Source organism: Schizophyllum commune (genome assembly GCF_000143185.2).
Source record: "Schizophyllum commune H4-8 unplaced genomic scaffold SCHCOscaffold_7, whole genome shotgun sequence".
Taxonomy (NCBI): Eukaryota; Fungi; Basidiomycota; class Agaricomycetes; order Agaricales; family Schizophyllaceae; genus Schizophyllum; species Schizophyllum commune.
In genome coordinates, this window is record NW_026089544.1 from 182,533 (window position 1) to 195,813 (window position 13,281).

Genomic DNA, 13,281 nt, shown 5'->3' on the forward strand with positions numbered 1-13,281 from the left:
CGGCCCCCGCGCAGGCGGAATGCGGGGCAGGAGGAGGGCTTGGGTGCATACCAGCCCGGTCGACGTGCGACGACGGCGGGGGCCCAGGAACACATCTGCGCGCCTCCTTGGAGCTCGGGGTACATGTGGGGGTAAGGTGGGGAAGAGACGCACCTGCTCGATCACTGCAATCGATGGCGGGGAACAGGTAGATTGACAAGGGGGTTGTCGAATGAATGGCGCGCGACAGTGAACATCAGACGCACCCGAGGCGCAGCCCAGCTGCGACGATGATGCACGTAGGCTGCACGACCTGCTGCCCCAATTGCCTTGCCTCGACCATTCCGTCAGGTATCCACCAGGAATTCGTCCTGCAACCCGACTAACCAATCATCTGCGCCTCGTGAAACAACGACTGGAAATTCCTGACGGACCATACGGCCGGGCGCTCGCCGCGGCAGCATTTCTCCCTTCTCAAAGCCGACAAGTCCGTCTCCTGGAGGTAGCTTGGCAACGCGCACCTTAATCCCCCTAACTACTTGGCGCGGTCCGAAGACCAATGCCACTGACGCCGTTGAAGGCGTCGCCCCGCTTTGCGAATAATCTGCACCACTCCTCATGAAATATGAACCTGAGCGACGATGACGAAGCGAGGACGAACAACCCACACAAATCCCGGCAGCTGCATTGTTCACGGTGGCGCACCCAAAACACAAAGGCTACTAAATCAGGAAATCGGGGTCCCCGGCGCCGAGGGTTGTGGATTAGTGGCTCAACGCTAAAAGGGAGAAACGTGGGGACAACGCACCGATGTTCGCGCGAGCAATAGCGTCCGAGGACCTGTGCAACATCATGAGATGAGGTGTCCAGCCACAAGCCCGCCGTGGTGGCAGAGACCTGTGATTCTGTGCGAAATCGAAGTCCTTCGCAGGGCTGATGGACGAGGCTTCTCTATTCAGCCCGGGATCCTTACCATTCTCGGTAGGTACTTGAGGCTGAGCAGATGACGTATACAAGAATGCCACATCTCAGAAGAAGTACAGGATCCAGATGAAGAAGCCAGCGGACATGAAAGCTTCGGCCTGTGACTGCGGCAGAATCCCCTTGTCTTTTTGCGGCGGCGAGAGGGCGCGCTTCACAAGTAAATATTGGAGACTCATTAGGGAAGACGAGAGCTGGTAGTACACTGGCGACGGTCCGACATGATGGCGAAAGACAAGGGTCCTTGTTGTGGTCTGATTGCTAACGGAAACCATTGTGCAACAAACAAATAGCACGTGATGCCGGGAATTGCCGTCGGTTCGGAATTCGCAGCTTTACCGCCGCGTCGCCGCCCATCCATCGTGAGCAGCCGCTCGGACGCACATCAGCCCATTCATAACAGTTACGATTGCTTTCCAGCAACCGCCGTTCCCCACCAGACACCCGGGGCCGCCTGATGCATACCATAATGATGTCCTTTCCGCCTCGACCAAAATAGCTATATGAGTAGACGTGATGTTCCCCGGAGTGTACTGTATACCGGCTCGCCAAGCAATGAAGGACGCGACAGGCAGTGCAAGGGAGTAGTCTTAAGCGCCAGTAGCTGTTCACTTGCCACGGTTAGTGGCGAGAACAGCAGAAGTAAAGGTGAGTGCGGCGAGATCGGGGCTGACTCTACCAGCCCTCCCATGCTCATCAACAGGGAGACGCGGGTCCATCTGCGACTATACACAGACGTATCGCGCTCGTGGGACCTTTCCCTTTCGTTTCCTCGCTCGGATCGCAGCACTACGTTCTCCATACAGTCGCCATCGACAGGCACTGCGCTCGCCAGCGCCGCTCTCAGGATGCGGTGGCTCCGTCCATGCGCTTTGAGAAGTCTCCGTCCACGCCTACGGCACGAGATATCAACATGAACTCGGGCCGTACTTCCAAAGCGGAGGTTTGTCTCCTCCTGCCGTTCTGCCGCTTCGAGTTCTGCATCGCGCCTACGTCTCCGCCGTCAAACTCGCCAGCGTCGTCTCAGCCACAGCACCCATGCCGCGCGGTGAGCCTAAATATCGTCTATGGGCTCCCCGAGAGGGAATGGGACAATATGGGGGTCCGGGGACGAATCACGCAGGATCCTAAGGACACGGTAGGCCGCAGATTCGTTCGGGGTCGTGAAACACACTAAGCTTGCGTCAGACGCTGGGACTACAGCCTGGTGCGCACTAATAGTGCAGTCAGCTCGCAAAAATACAAAGCAGGATCTCTTGCACTCGCCTGAGCATTTTGCGCGCAAAACCATCTTGGTATACCCGTACTTCGAATGTTGTATGCTTACTCGGTGCGTTCCACGCATAGCCTGACGCGCAGCAGCGTATGAGAACGCGCGGCGGAGCGATGTTCTCCTGGTATCACGAGTTCTGGGCCTGAAGGCGCGTCCAATATTTCTTCCTGACGAACGGGATTCGAGCTTCTGTGAAGGCGGTAGATGTCATGTCGAGGAGAAACGTCGAGCGGAGGGACATCAAGCATCGAGATGTGGGCGTTGGATAGTTGGCTAATCTATAGATGGTTGGAAGAGTGCATTCAAGAATCACAGTGAGCGATGTCACAGCTCGTCCCGACCCAGTAATCCAGCGTTGTAGCCTCTCTTCGTGACATCTGTATAGGCGACAGCGAGAGCAGAGTTTCGACAAGCTCTTGCGTTGTATTCTGGGCTCCTTGAGCCCTTCGTCTTATTGAGTCTCGCGAAGGGTAGATGATGGACAGTCGCGGCGCAGCGCCGATGCGTCTCCAAATTTCGCCGACTTGCAGCATACCGGAATCTCAGAGAGTATCGTGATGTTCGTCGGGGGTTCCAGAAAGCCACACAAGAGCAAGAGATCATGCTGGTGTAAGGAGAAAAAAGGAAACGGACTTCGGACTTCGCGAAATTGCTTTGCTCGTCCAAAACTTGCGCAAACAAAGTTCGGCGCTTGTCTGAAACTCTCATTATTTCCTCCCATTTTGGCATTCCCTTTTGTTCTCCGGTCGATTTCTCATAGAGGGAGGGCGGGATAGGTGTGTGGTGTGCTAAATACGAGGAACTTTTGGCTTATAGATGATCGTAAACAGTACATAAACGCGTTCACGGCACGCTCCTTTGGCTCTCATGAAGCCTAGACAGCAAACGTCGACTCTGGCGGTGCTCAAGCGCCTCCCTGCGCCGGTAGCACTCGCCATTGGCGTCCTCTTTGGTATCCTCTTTGCGCGGGTGATCCCCTGGACAAGCGTACGTGGCATGATTAGCAGCGAAGCAAGGAGAACTGACAGTGCTACAGCCATACGCGTCGGTCTCACGGACGCTCCCCACCAAAGCACACCATCATGCTCGCCAGCCAGTCCAGCTCCCCTCCCTCGATCAGCGGAAACGCGTGCTCGAGCTCCTCACTACCCTTTCCCCCCACTACACGAAGGAGTGCACGAAGACGGACCGCGTGCAGCCGCTCTATGCGGAGCAAGTCTCCGAGCGATACCAGCCCCTTGTCGGTCATGACTCCCCGGTGGGAGGGAACTCCTGGTTCCCCTCCTTTGGCATCGGCGGCGGCCAGGACGACCCCGCGGAGTACCTGATGCGCACGAGCTCGGAGCACAAGTACTTCTTCGCCATCAACCTCTACAACTCGTTCGACGTCATCCCGGACCTCTTCGCGACGCTCTTCCGCGTCTCCGCCATCCTCGGGTACCAGAACGTGTTCGTGTCCATCTACGAGAACGGCTCGACGGACCAGACGAAGGCGCTGCTCCGCATCTTCGACGCGCTCACGCGCTCCGTCGGCATGCGCATCGTCATCCGCACGTCGATGCGCACGCGCGGCGCGTTCAACCACCGCATCGAGTACCTCGCCGAGGTGCGCAACGCCGCGTTCGGCCCGCTGCACGAGCTGCGCGACGCGGAGAACGAGTACTTTGACACGATCATCTTCATGAACGACATCCTCCCCTGCGTCGACGACCTCCTCGAGCTCATCTGGCAGAGCCGGCGGAACAACGCAGGCATCACGTGCGCCGCGGACTACATGTACCACCAGGAGATGGCCTCGCCGGTGTTCTACGACAACTGGGTCGCGCGCGACATTAACGGCACCGCGCTCGAGAATGCGCCCTTTGAGAACATCTTTCACCACCCGGATAGCTCGCAGCGCTTCCAGCGTCACCTGCCCATCCAGGTGCAGAGCTGCTGGAACGGTATCGCCGTCCTCGACCCCGCGCCGTTCTACTCGCCGCCGCACGTCAAGTTCCGCATGGCGCGCATTACCGAGGGCGAGTGCTCTGCCTCCGAGTGCAGTCTCATCTGCAACGACTACTGGAACGCGGGCTATGGGCGCATTATGATGGTCCCGCGCGTGAAGCTCGCGTACGATCGGGTAAGTTGAAGCCTTGTGCGATGGCCGGGCGCGCTGGGTGCTGATCGTACGTACGTCTAGCGCGTCTTCGACATCATCCACCCCGACCGGCGGAACTTGACCGCTATCCGCGGCTACAAGCGCCTTGGCGGTCTGCCAGATAACCCCAGGACCGACCCGCAGGACCGCTCGTGGTTCGGGCCGCACGACCGCCTCTTCACGGAAGAAGAGAGCGAGCCGCTGAACTTCGTGCCGGGTCCTGAGTATGGTAAGTAGGGGCGTACTTGTATTGCTCTCGTGTCTCTGATGCACTTCCGCAGTCTGGTGCTGGGGCTGGGACGGTGCTGGCGACCTCGACGGCCCGGATGTCGACCCAATCTGGGAGCGGATGGACAACAGGAGTATCCAGCCCTCCGCGGTGGAAGTACGGCACGACCGTATGTGGTAGGCCTGCTCTGCGGGCGTCAGGCCTTGGGTCTGCGCTGCAGGGTATCGGAGATGGATCAGCGGCGCCGTGTGCCATGGGGCTCAAGACCTTCACGGAGGGAGAGGTGGGGGCGGCACGGGCGAGGGGAATGGTAGGGTGGTAGGTTATGACGGACGCAATACTTTTGTGTATAGGCGCAGTCATACCTTCGGCCTCTCGCCTCTGCCCACTCCCGCATGCTTCGTGTCTGACCTAGACGGGTTGGGGGCAGCCGTCCTCTACGCTACGTCCGACACCGCAATTCGCATTACTTTGATACTTGGGCCGTGCTGCATCTCGTCCTGCACTTGCTTTTGGGTGTTAGCTGTTAGTATACTCTACATACGGTCGCGTACTTATTGGATGGTCCTGTATAGCTATATCGGTCGACCTAGAAATGGCATCACGGGGTGGTGTATTCGTTGTGGGTGACAGCCTGGGTCCCTTGACTCGCTGGCGTGTCGGCGCGCTGGATTTGTGTATGATGAACGTGTTGGTCCTTGTGTGCGTCCTTCGTTCCTCCAAGCACAATAAGACGCGCTAATTTGCCATTGTCCTCAAGCAACAGTACAGTTGTCTACATGCAATAGTGGAGATATCGACTACCAGAACGCGTGCCGAGAGCAAGCATGAAGCCCAAAAATTGCGCGTCCCAGGGGGAATCGGCTCCCTGGTATGTGGCGACGCGACGAATCTGCCGAAGGCAGCCCCAGCGATGAGATACCCGGCGTGGCACTGCAGGATGCCTTCGGCTCGAGGGCCATAGGGGCGGCCCTCGAGGACCGAAGGGGAGGCCTGCGGCTCGCCCGCGGGAGCGTAAACGCCAGGTAGGACCAGCCCTATGGGAGAACACCTTATCGCTTTACAAACCAGGCATCAACGCTGCTGCGAGGCGGGGGACCACCCGCCGGCGTAGGGACTCGGGAGGGCCCAACAACCGGGGGCCACCAAGCAGCAGCGCGAGCTCGGCATCTCATCGCCTCCTCCGGCCTCGGCGCAGGTCGAAGACGAGCGCAGTGTGACGGGATCCAGGTGGCCTCTCGACAGTCAACCTCTCAGAGCATCGGCTCCAACCGACAGAAAGCACACGAATGCACCTCCTGCCGATCTAAACCTTGGGAGGTGTATAGGCTGCCGAGGGACCAGTCTGGGAGGTCGGAGGGGTGGGGGTTGGAGAAGAGAAAGGGTGGCGGAAGAGCCGCGTTATATAGGGCGGGGGCACGTGCTCGAGCGGTGATCGCATGCGCGCTCTTTTGTTCTCTTTCATGTTTGTGCGTGACTCATCTTGGTTCGAGCCTTGTGACATTCCATTGTTCTGACGAACAACATTTGTGACTGCGATGAATGTTAGAAGAATTTCACATACAATAAGCGGTTACCTTCTCCTCAATCGCCACTTCGACAAACAACTTGATTCACCCCATCATGACTCGACGTTGGAAGCCGAAGTGCGCACGCCATGCCCAGACGACCTGTGACCACTCGGCCCATAGGCTACTCTTGTACCGCGACATCTTACCCACGGAGCTGTGGCACATCGTATTTTCCTACTGCGTACCAACTACTCTGTTCGCTGTTCGCGATACTTGCCGCCTATTCCGCGCCATCGTCGACCGCGAGGACGGAAAACTATTGGCTCACGCGCCGCTCCTGCTCCCCTATCCCCCTCCGGACCCGCGGTGGTTGCTGCGTATCGTCAACCACCCCGGAAAGAGCAAGGCTCTATGCGAGTTCTTCGGCATCATGGACCCACGAAAGCCGGGACGGTATGGAAGCGCCAGATACACCAATTTGTTGTTCCGATCCGGGCGATGCAATGTGCGTACATAGTTGCCATTTTACCTCCCAATTTCTGATAGGCGAGTTGGCTTCATGTAGATCTGCAATATCTGGACGCCAGGTCCGCCCGAATGGATTCATAGCAAGCTGTATTTCTGCTCCGTACGTCAATCTGTCTCTCACTGTTTCCTCGTTAACTGACCAAGGTGTAGAAGCGCTGCAAGCTGATATTCTTTCGGTATGCCATTGTTACCTCGTACGTTCACGAACTGCCACTGATTCATGGCTTGGGCGTAGCTCGGAAGTTACCTTCCTTCTGCCTCAGTTCAACTACCTGCCAGCTCGGTCCTCGATGCCCGAAGTTGACCGCCATATCGTATCGTGGCTACCTCAGCTCTCCATGTCTTCCGACCTAGAATGGAGAGACCAGAAGACGCAGGCTGTTCTGGTCAACGACTTAATTAAGGCGCGGGAAGAGTATCAGAACGAGGTCTTGTCAGCTCGCGACAACCACGAGCGAACTTTGCGCAGGAAAGCCCTCTTCAAGGTAAGAAACCTGTCGTTCTGTGATCGACCACGTCATTCACAAGGTATCTGATATTCAAAGCGATACTCGGCACGCTACGACTGGGCGCAGTCGATGTTCATGGTAAGTCTCGTTGACTCTGCCGCCAACCTGACCATGACGTGCACCCCTTAGTTCCAATATTACATCGACGAGTGGATGAGGGAGATGGACGAAACAAGGCGCAACGTCAGCGCGTGTAACATCCGCAGGTATGCCACTGCTCGCTGGAGCCTGTGCAGACACTGACGAGTGTCGTGCAGATTGCGTAAATATGTCTTGAGGAAGAATATTCCATCCATACGTGCGATGCATCACCCCGATATACGCCGTCCTTTGGGTTCGCGTACTCGCGACTTTCGCCGACTCTCCCTGTCAAGCTTGACGAAAGCTAGACTATACAGCGCCACCTGCAAGAAGCGCGTCTGCACGCAGTGCGGCCTTTCTGTGTCGAATGCTCGTTACGAACTGCATGTCATCAAACGGTGAGCCACTGGGAACTGCCCTGGTCTGTGCGCTGACACCGGCAACTCTCAGCCATCCTGGGCAGTTACCTTACAGTCGTCTTAACCTTGAGATTGGGAAGGCGGAGTACCGATGCGAATTATGCGGGGACCTCCCTCTGAAGTGGCGCACAGCATACGCGTTGCAGCGGCATGAGAAGCTTAGGTCAGTCTCTTTATCGTATGTTTCCTCGCGCTGACCATATTCCAGACACGGAATATGTCACCGCCCGGAAGAGGAATGGCAGGGCATCGGTACATGAACGCGAACCCTTTGATTGCGTCGCATTGGGTCCCGATCAAGATTGACGTGGTAGCGAGTACCGCCGCCGAAGGAGAAATAAGTCTGCTAGATCCATCGATAGATAGCCTGTCATATGACCCACGCGCGTCCTCCACGACGACAAAGTACCCCCTTCGATGAACAATACAATGATCGGTGATGTGTGGTGCTACTTGAATCAAATCGCGAACAGTGAATACCCAGTCGGACAATCAACGCGCAGACATCGATCTCTACCAACGCAATGGTAAAGCTGCTCCTGGTCCGAGGGCCCATCGATATTATGCCCCTTCGAGGTGCTGTGGAATGAGAGTATCGCGCCTAGATCCTCATAAATCATGTCATAAATTCGGTATGTCTCGTAAAGTTGTCAGAATGTAGTATAGAGAGGCAGAACAATTTCAGAAGACAAAGCGAGCTATCAGTCCGTATAACTGTTTAGCGCCGACTCGGGCGAGCCCCACGAACAAATACCCCATGCCTATAGATGTGTCAGTCGCGAAACATCGCTTCTGCAAAGCGATAACCCACATTTCCTTCAAGTGCGCGTTCAGGTCTTTTTGTTCGACAAAGATCTTCTTTCCTCCGCAGCGCCTACAGCTGAAGTACATCGCGCTGAAGAAGTCATCAATACGCCGTTTGTAGCTCATGATGCGTGGGGATTACTTACGGGCGTTGGGGCGGCTTGCCATGGTTGCGACGTGACTTGGATGTGGAAGCGACCGGATTCGCAACATCGCTAATTGCTGGGTGGCCACCGGGCGCGCGATTGGGGTGAGCAACGCCGTTCCTCAAAGCATTGCCGTCGCTTTTGGCAGCGACTGCAGGTTCCTCAGGCTCGAGTCTGCACTGTGGCACAGATTTGTGTTCAGGGCTGGGCTCAGGCTCGTCCTTCCCGTGCGTAGCTGCGGCAGATTTCGCATCAGTGCAACCCGCCTCGCCCGTCACTCTGTCCATAAACGGTACGAAGGTGCGTGGGAGGGGGTAATGCACGAAGTCCTGGTTGGGATGGGCGAATTCCGCATCCCAGGGAGACTTCGGCAGGTCGGGAAGAGGAAAAAGGCAGTCTGCCGCGTTTGCGTAGATGGTAGACACATCGCGCGCGTGCGCCTCCAATACGCGCTGGACGAGGGGATGGCTTGGGTCATAGGGCTGATTCAGATACTCGGCGCGGTCTTCGATACTACAAGTCGGCATGCAAATCAGCGTGTGGCAACGCGCCTGGAGCAGTCAACTCACGTCAGCTGGTTCTCGATGCGGAGGTACATGTCCTTCCTCTCGTTTGCCACCCTCCAGACAGAGACGAGGCAATATAACTGCGCAAAGCAGAGAACGTATCCGTCAGATGTACTGCGTAGCATATGAGAAGACGACGACGAACCCACTTGGTGACCTCGTGGTACTTGCGACGGTCGGCGAATATCTGCGAGTGGGCAGCCGCATGAGTACCGTGCCAGTAAACAGAGGGAGTACACGCACATCTGCAAGGCGCACGGCCCCCTCCTTATCCTCGCTATCTCGAACGATGTCACTGGAGTAATCCCATTTCCAGCCAACGCCGCTCAGCTCCTGCTTGGCGCGCAAAAGAGTCTTGAGAAGAGTCCTACAGTTGGAGCCGCCTGCGATGTCGGTCAAGATGTCGAAGGATGGACGATCGACGTAGCGCCTATAGTCCATAAGCATATGCGGTTGCCACTCTTCGGCCGTCAAAGGTAGGTCGAATGCGCGTATTTGGCGGATGCAGCAGGTCAGCGTCTCAGGTGCAGGGGGAACCGTCCAGCCGCATGACATATACTCGCTGAGCAGCATTGAGATCATGAACACATCGCCGAATAGGTAGAACATACGAGAACATATATGAGAAACAGGCCTCCTGTGAATCGGCACGTCAGTCAGAGCGCAAAAAGGTGTGGCACGCAGCAACGCACACTACCGCATAAGCGAATCTTCATGTCACTCGAAGCTGGGGGTAGCGCCGACCAGGTGCCACAGACCTGGCAGAACGGCATAAGCATCGAGTTCGAGGTAGGGACTTCAGATACTCACCGAGCATGGTCCCAGACAGAGCATCTTCATCAAGCATATCGGATTTCGTAGCTGGACGGGAAGGCACTCCCAATCTTCCTCGTTGTCTGGCACGGCCCTCGCGAGACCAGCATCCTGTAGAGCTTCCTCGAGCATCTCCCTGCTGATCATCCTCCGAAGGAAGCCCCGGGCGTCGCGCAGGCAGAAGAGATCGAAGACTGAGCAGTGCGATAAAATGTTCGCCCATATCTCTTTGGTAAATGGACTAGCATCGGACACAGTCGCAATCCCTTCATGAGAAGAGCCACTGATCTCGTTGGCGATGGAGGGAGAAGGCGATCTAACGCGAGGAATTTTCGCGGGAGGCGGTCCGGTATCAGCCATGGTCGAAGAAGAGGGTGGCAAAGCGACGGGGTACGGTAGCCAAGCTCATATAGCGCGCGCTGGTCGCTCTTGAATGGTACGTGACCTGGTCTTTGTTGTCAGCGTCGGTCACAAACAATAGGAAAGTCGCACCTGCGGTATATCCCACGCCACATATGGACCTTCGACTCACAAACAGAACACAGGATCACCCTCGCGCGCTCTCTTGTAGTCTTACATTGTAGTCCCGAGCATAGCCACCTTGATGCAGTTTTCGTGAACTCGAACATCGGACGGGCGCCGAGGGAATGAGGGGAGGCCAGGGGAGGCCGAAAATCGGCCTAAGCACCGCCCAACCCTGTTGAAGGAGGGCCAGTCATACACAGACACGCGCTGGCTTATCTGTGGCAAAGGCCCGCAATCTGACTGATGATCTCAAATTTGTGGCATTGACAGTGAACTACCGGACGTCGGATCCCCAGGGCCGCGTCGAGAGAGCACTGGTCTGTCTTTTGCGATGGTTATCCGGAAATGTTGACATATTAGCGCGTTGAACTACATGATGGCCTCCAAATCTTGTGAGCACGTCGCGGCCTACATCATGGCCCTTGGAGAATCGCGCACCTCGTTCTCGTTGTACACTTGCCTATGGGGATGGTCGACGCCCAGCCCGTCGTTCGGAGTCAAATGGTGACGAAGGACGGCCAGTAGTCCATGACCTGCTCGCTGAACCACACGGAAGGCTCTGGCGCAGCGTTAGTCAGGTTGTGGAACATGCACTGCGCGTCGAGGACGTGGTCAACTAGGTGGCAATAAGCGAATTATCAAGAACACGGGCGTGAGGTATGAACATACGATCGTATCTGGGATCTGCGCCCTCAGATAGTGGGGATCCCCGAGGAGTCAGTCGTACGTTGGCGGGCCTACCTTGCTCGAGCCGCGCTGGGAAACCGGCGCCCCGAGTGGAACAATGTTGTCACCTACTTCGAGAACAAGTGGTACGGGAGTAGAGCATCAATTATCAGCGCTGGACGGACAGAGAAGACCCGCTAGGACGACGAACTCAAGTCGAAGGTTCCGCTGTCAGTGCCGTATGGCGAGCCGAGGGTGGTGTCGTCAGGGCGTAAAGCGAGTATCTCATCCTGCATCTCGTTATCTGAGCGGCCGCCGACAGTCGGTGAGAGCAGCTTCTGACGGGACAGGCGAAGGAGAGTATCGTTGCTGATCTGCGCCGGCGCGAACCAAGTACCTGACATCGTCCATCAGCATCGCGGCGAATAAGTATCACGCGGTCAAAGAGGGACATACCATCATCCAAATGCGTGCCTGCAATGGAGGGCACCTGCGTATACCCGCCAGCTGCCCAAATATTGGATGGTAGGTTAGGATTCAGGCCGTTCGCGCCATCGAGAGCCGGGCACCATTTCAACAGCGTCTTCGGTATGACCTGGCGGACAGCGCTCATCACAGCCTCCGAGTCGGCGCCTCGAAGGCACCTGAGAACGCTTCCCGACGTGTTCGCGCACCCCACGAGCGAGGAGAACGAGTCCCAGGAGTTTTGATTCGCCGACGCGGGCTTCGGGATCGTGGTGCCGGGATAGCCGGACATGTAGACAGCGCCGCGAATGTAGGGACCGAGGGTATTGGTGAGGGTGAGGATCTGGAGGGTAATTGCGCCTGCGCATATGGTGAGCAAATTGTCTTCAAGGTTCAGAAGGAACGCTTACCTGCGCTGCTGCCGATTGCAGTGACCTGAAGGGAGAACGTCAGTAGAAAGGAGCTGTCACGACCATCCGATCCTACCTTGCTCGCATCTCCGCCGAACGCTGCAATGTTGCGGTTGATCCAGTCAAAGGCCAAGAGCGCGTCGCGAGCGCCAACGTTGAGCAGACCGTTTCCATCCATCTCGTCGCCCTGCGGGAAGCCAAGAGGGCCGAGGCGATAGCCGAAGCTGACGAGAATGACGGGAGTTCCCTGAGTAGTCGATGAGTGGCTCGCATGCGAGGGGAACGTACACGTTCGACGCTTTGCGCCACCCACCACGGGGCTTGAGTCAAACCTCTGGGCAGCCCCGGTGTAGAAGCCTCCTCCGAAGACCCTCGAGTTCAGGTTAGAAGCTGACCCGATAAACAGCGTGGCGGAGACTCACCAGACCAACTATGATTTTGCGCGCTCAGTAGAATGTTTTGTGAGGAAAGTGATGGTTTACTCACCACTGGAAGGGCCGCATCGCTAGATATACCAGCCGGGCGCATGATGTTGATGGTCAGGCAGTCTTCGGATTGCTTCTCGACAGGGACACCGCCATCCTGGATCGAGGGAGTCAGCTCGGAATGAGACGAGGGAGGTATCGCTGCCTACCGTCGGCTGGGGGCACGCAGGACCGAAGCTCGTGGCGTCGAAGGCCGACTCGCTGAGAATGTGCGGCACGGGCGGTGCGAAGCGTAGCTCGCCGACTGGCGCCACGGCATAGGGTATACCTAAGTAAGTGCGTGTTGAGTCGGAGCGCGTCCGGAATCGGGCAAGAAGACGACTTACCCGCGAAGAAGTCAAGGGATCTCCCGCTCGGAGAAGTCACTTCTGAGCCTGTGAGCGTCGTGCCGTTAATTGTAACCGAAGCGCTGAGCGCAAGGCCGCACGTCGCGAGGAGGGCGGACAACCACAGTGAGCACTGCATGGACGTATGAAATGGAGATGCTCTGAGGGGAGAACCGAGACTGCAGAGAGGTGAAAGGAGCGTATACGATATTGGCACCTTGTCGTCTCCCCGCTGACACTTATACCTCCCAAGGATGTACGCCTCGGGGAGCAAATCACTCTTCGTCGCGCTCGGATTTTCGGGTGGGGCAGGCAGTGCTCTGACGCATGTAGCTTCTAAATCCAGGACATGGTTCCGGGTTCATTCCGAGACGGCGATGCTGATGATGCAGGCATGCGAGCAAGCTGCATCATGGTTGAAGATA

General features: G+C 56.9%; 5 protein-coding genes across 5 annotated transcripts; 2 read left to right on the plus strand and 3 right to left on the minus strand.

Moving 5' to 3' along the window:
- Positions 1-77: 77 nt before the first annotated feature.
- SCHCODRAFT_02627708 (uncharacterized protein) lies at positions 78-723 on the minus strand. The gene is made up of 3 exons (XM_050345424.1): positions 648-723; positions 367-594; positions 78-313 (listed from the first exon to the last, which is right to left on the minus strand). Exons 2-3 carry the CDS (start codon positions 371-373, stop codon positions 162-164), a joined length of 159 nt encoding a protein of 52 aa, XP_050199449.1. The 5' UTR covers positions 374-594; positions 648-723; the 3' UTR covers positions 78-161.
- A 2,209-nt stretch (positions 724-2,932) lies between these two features.
- On the plus strand, positions 2,933-5,221 carry SCHCODRAFT_02627716 (glycosyltransferase family 69 protein). The gene is made up of 5 exons (XM_003031494.2): positions 2,933-3,009; positions 3,064-3,220; positions 3,270-4,355; positions 4,416-4,602; positions 4,655-5,221. Exons 2-5 carry the CDS (start codon positions 3,101-3,103, stop codon positions 4,780-4,782), a joined length of 1,521 nt encoding a protein of 506 aa, XP_003031540.1. The 5' UTR covers positions 2,933-3,009; positions 3,064-3,100; the 3' UTR covers positions 4,783-5,221.
- Positions 5,222-6,225: 1,004 nt separating this feature from the next.
- On the plus strand, positions 6,226-7,910 carry SCHCODRAFT_02505588 (uncharacterized protein; the record flags this gene model as incomplete). The annotated part of the gene is made up of 9 exons (XM_003031493.2): positions 6,226-6,618; positions 6,679-6,741; positions 6,792-6,817; positions 6,877-7,126; positions 7,187-7,228; positions 7,280-7,356; positions 7,408-7,629; positions 7,682-7,813; positions 7,859-7,910. 9 exons carry the CDS (start codon positions 6,226-6,228, stop codon positions 7,908-7,910), a joined length of 1,257 nt encoding a protein of 418 aa, XP_003031539.1.
- Positions 7,911-8,368: 458 nt separating this feature from the next.
- SCHCODRAFT_02505677 (uncharacterized protein) lies at positions 8,369-10,339 on the minus strand (the record flags this gene model as incomplete). The annotated part of the gene is made up of 9 exons (XM_003031090.2): positions 8,369-8,411; positions 8,462-8,545; positions 8,601-9,113; positions 9,170-9,246; positions 9,312-9,353; positions 9,410-9,728; positions 9,778-9,803; positions 9,859-9,924; positions 9,977-10,339. The coding sequence occupies 9 exons, from the start codon at positions 10,337-10,339 to the stop codon at positions 8,369-8,371; spliced, it is 1,533 nt and encodes a 510-aa protein (XP_003031136.1).
- Positions 10,340-10,782: 443 nt separating this feature from the next.
- On the minus strand, positions 10,783-12,995 carry SCHCODRAFT_01213414 (alpha/beta-hydrolase; the record flags this gene model as incomplete). The annotated part of the gene is made up of 11 exons (XM_003031089.3): positions 10,783-10,885; positions 10,943-11,120; positions 11,382-11,567; positions 11,627-11,995; positions 12,046-12,070; positions 12,122-12,292; positions 12,359-12,416; positions 12,468-12,475; positions 12,532-12,627; positions 12,680-12,798; positions 12,857-12,995. The coding sequence occupies 10 exons, from the start codon at positions 12,993-12,995 to the stop codon at positions 11,002-11,004; spliced, it is 1,290 nt and encodes a 429-aa protein (XP_003031135.1). The 3' UTR covers positions 10,783-10,885; positions 10,943-11,001.
- Positions 12,996-13,281: the final 286 nt, after the last annotated feature.

What these genes read in the sequence shown, in the direction of transcription:
- SCHCODRAFT_02627716 (XM_003031494.2), top strand. Translation starts at nt 3,101, where the DNA reads ATGAAGCCTAGACAGCAAACGTCGACTCTGGCGGTGCTCAAGCGCCTC. An exon ending in GGGTGATCCCCTGGACAAGC is followed by an intron (nt 3,221 to 3,269) that starts GTACGTGGCATG and finishes ACAGTGCTACAG; the next exon opens with CCATACGCGTCGGTCTCACG. An exon ending in CGTGCCGGGTCCTGAGTATG is followed by an intron (nt 4,603 to 4,654) that starts GTAAGTAGGGGC and finishes GCACTTCCGCAG; the next exon opens with TCTGGTGCTGGGGCTGGGAC.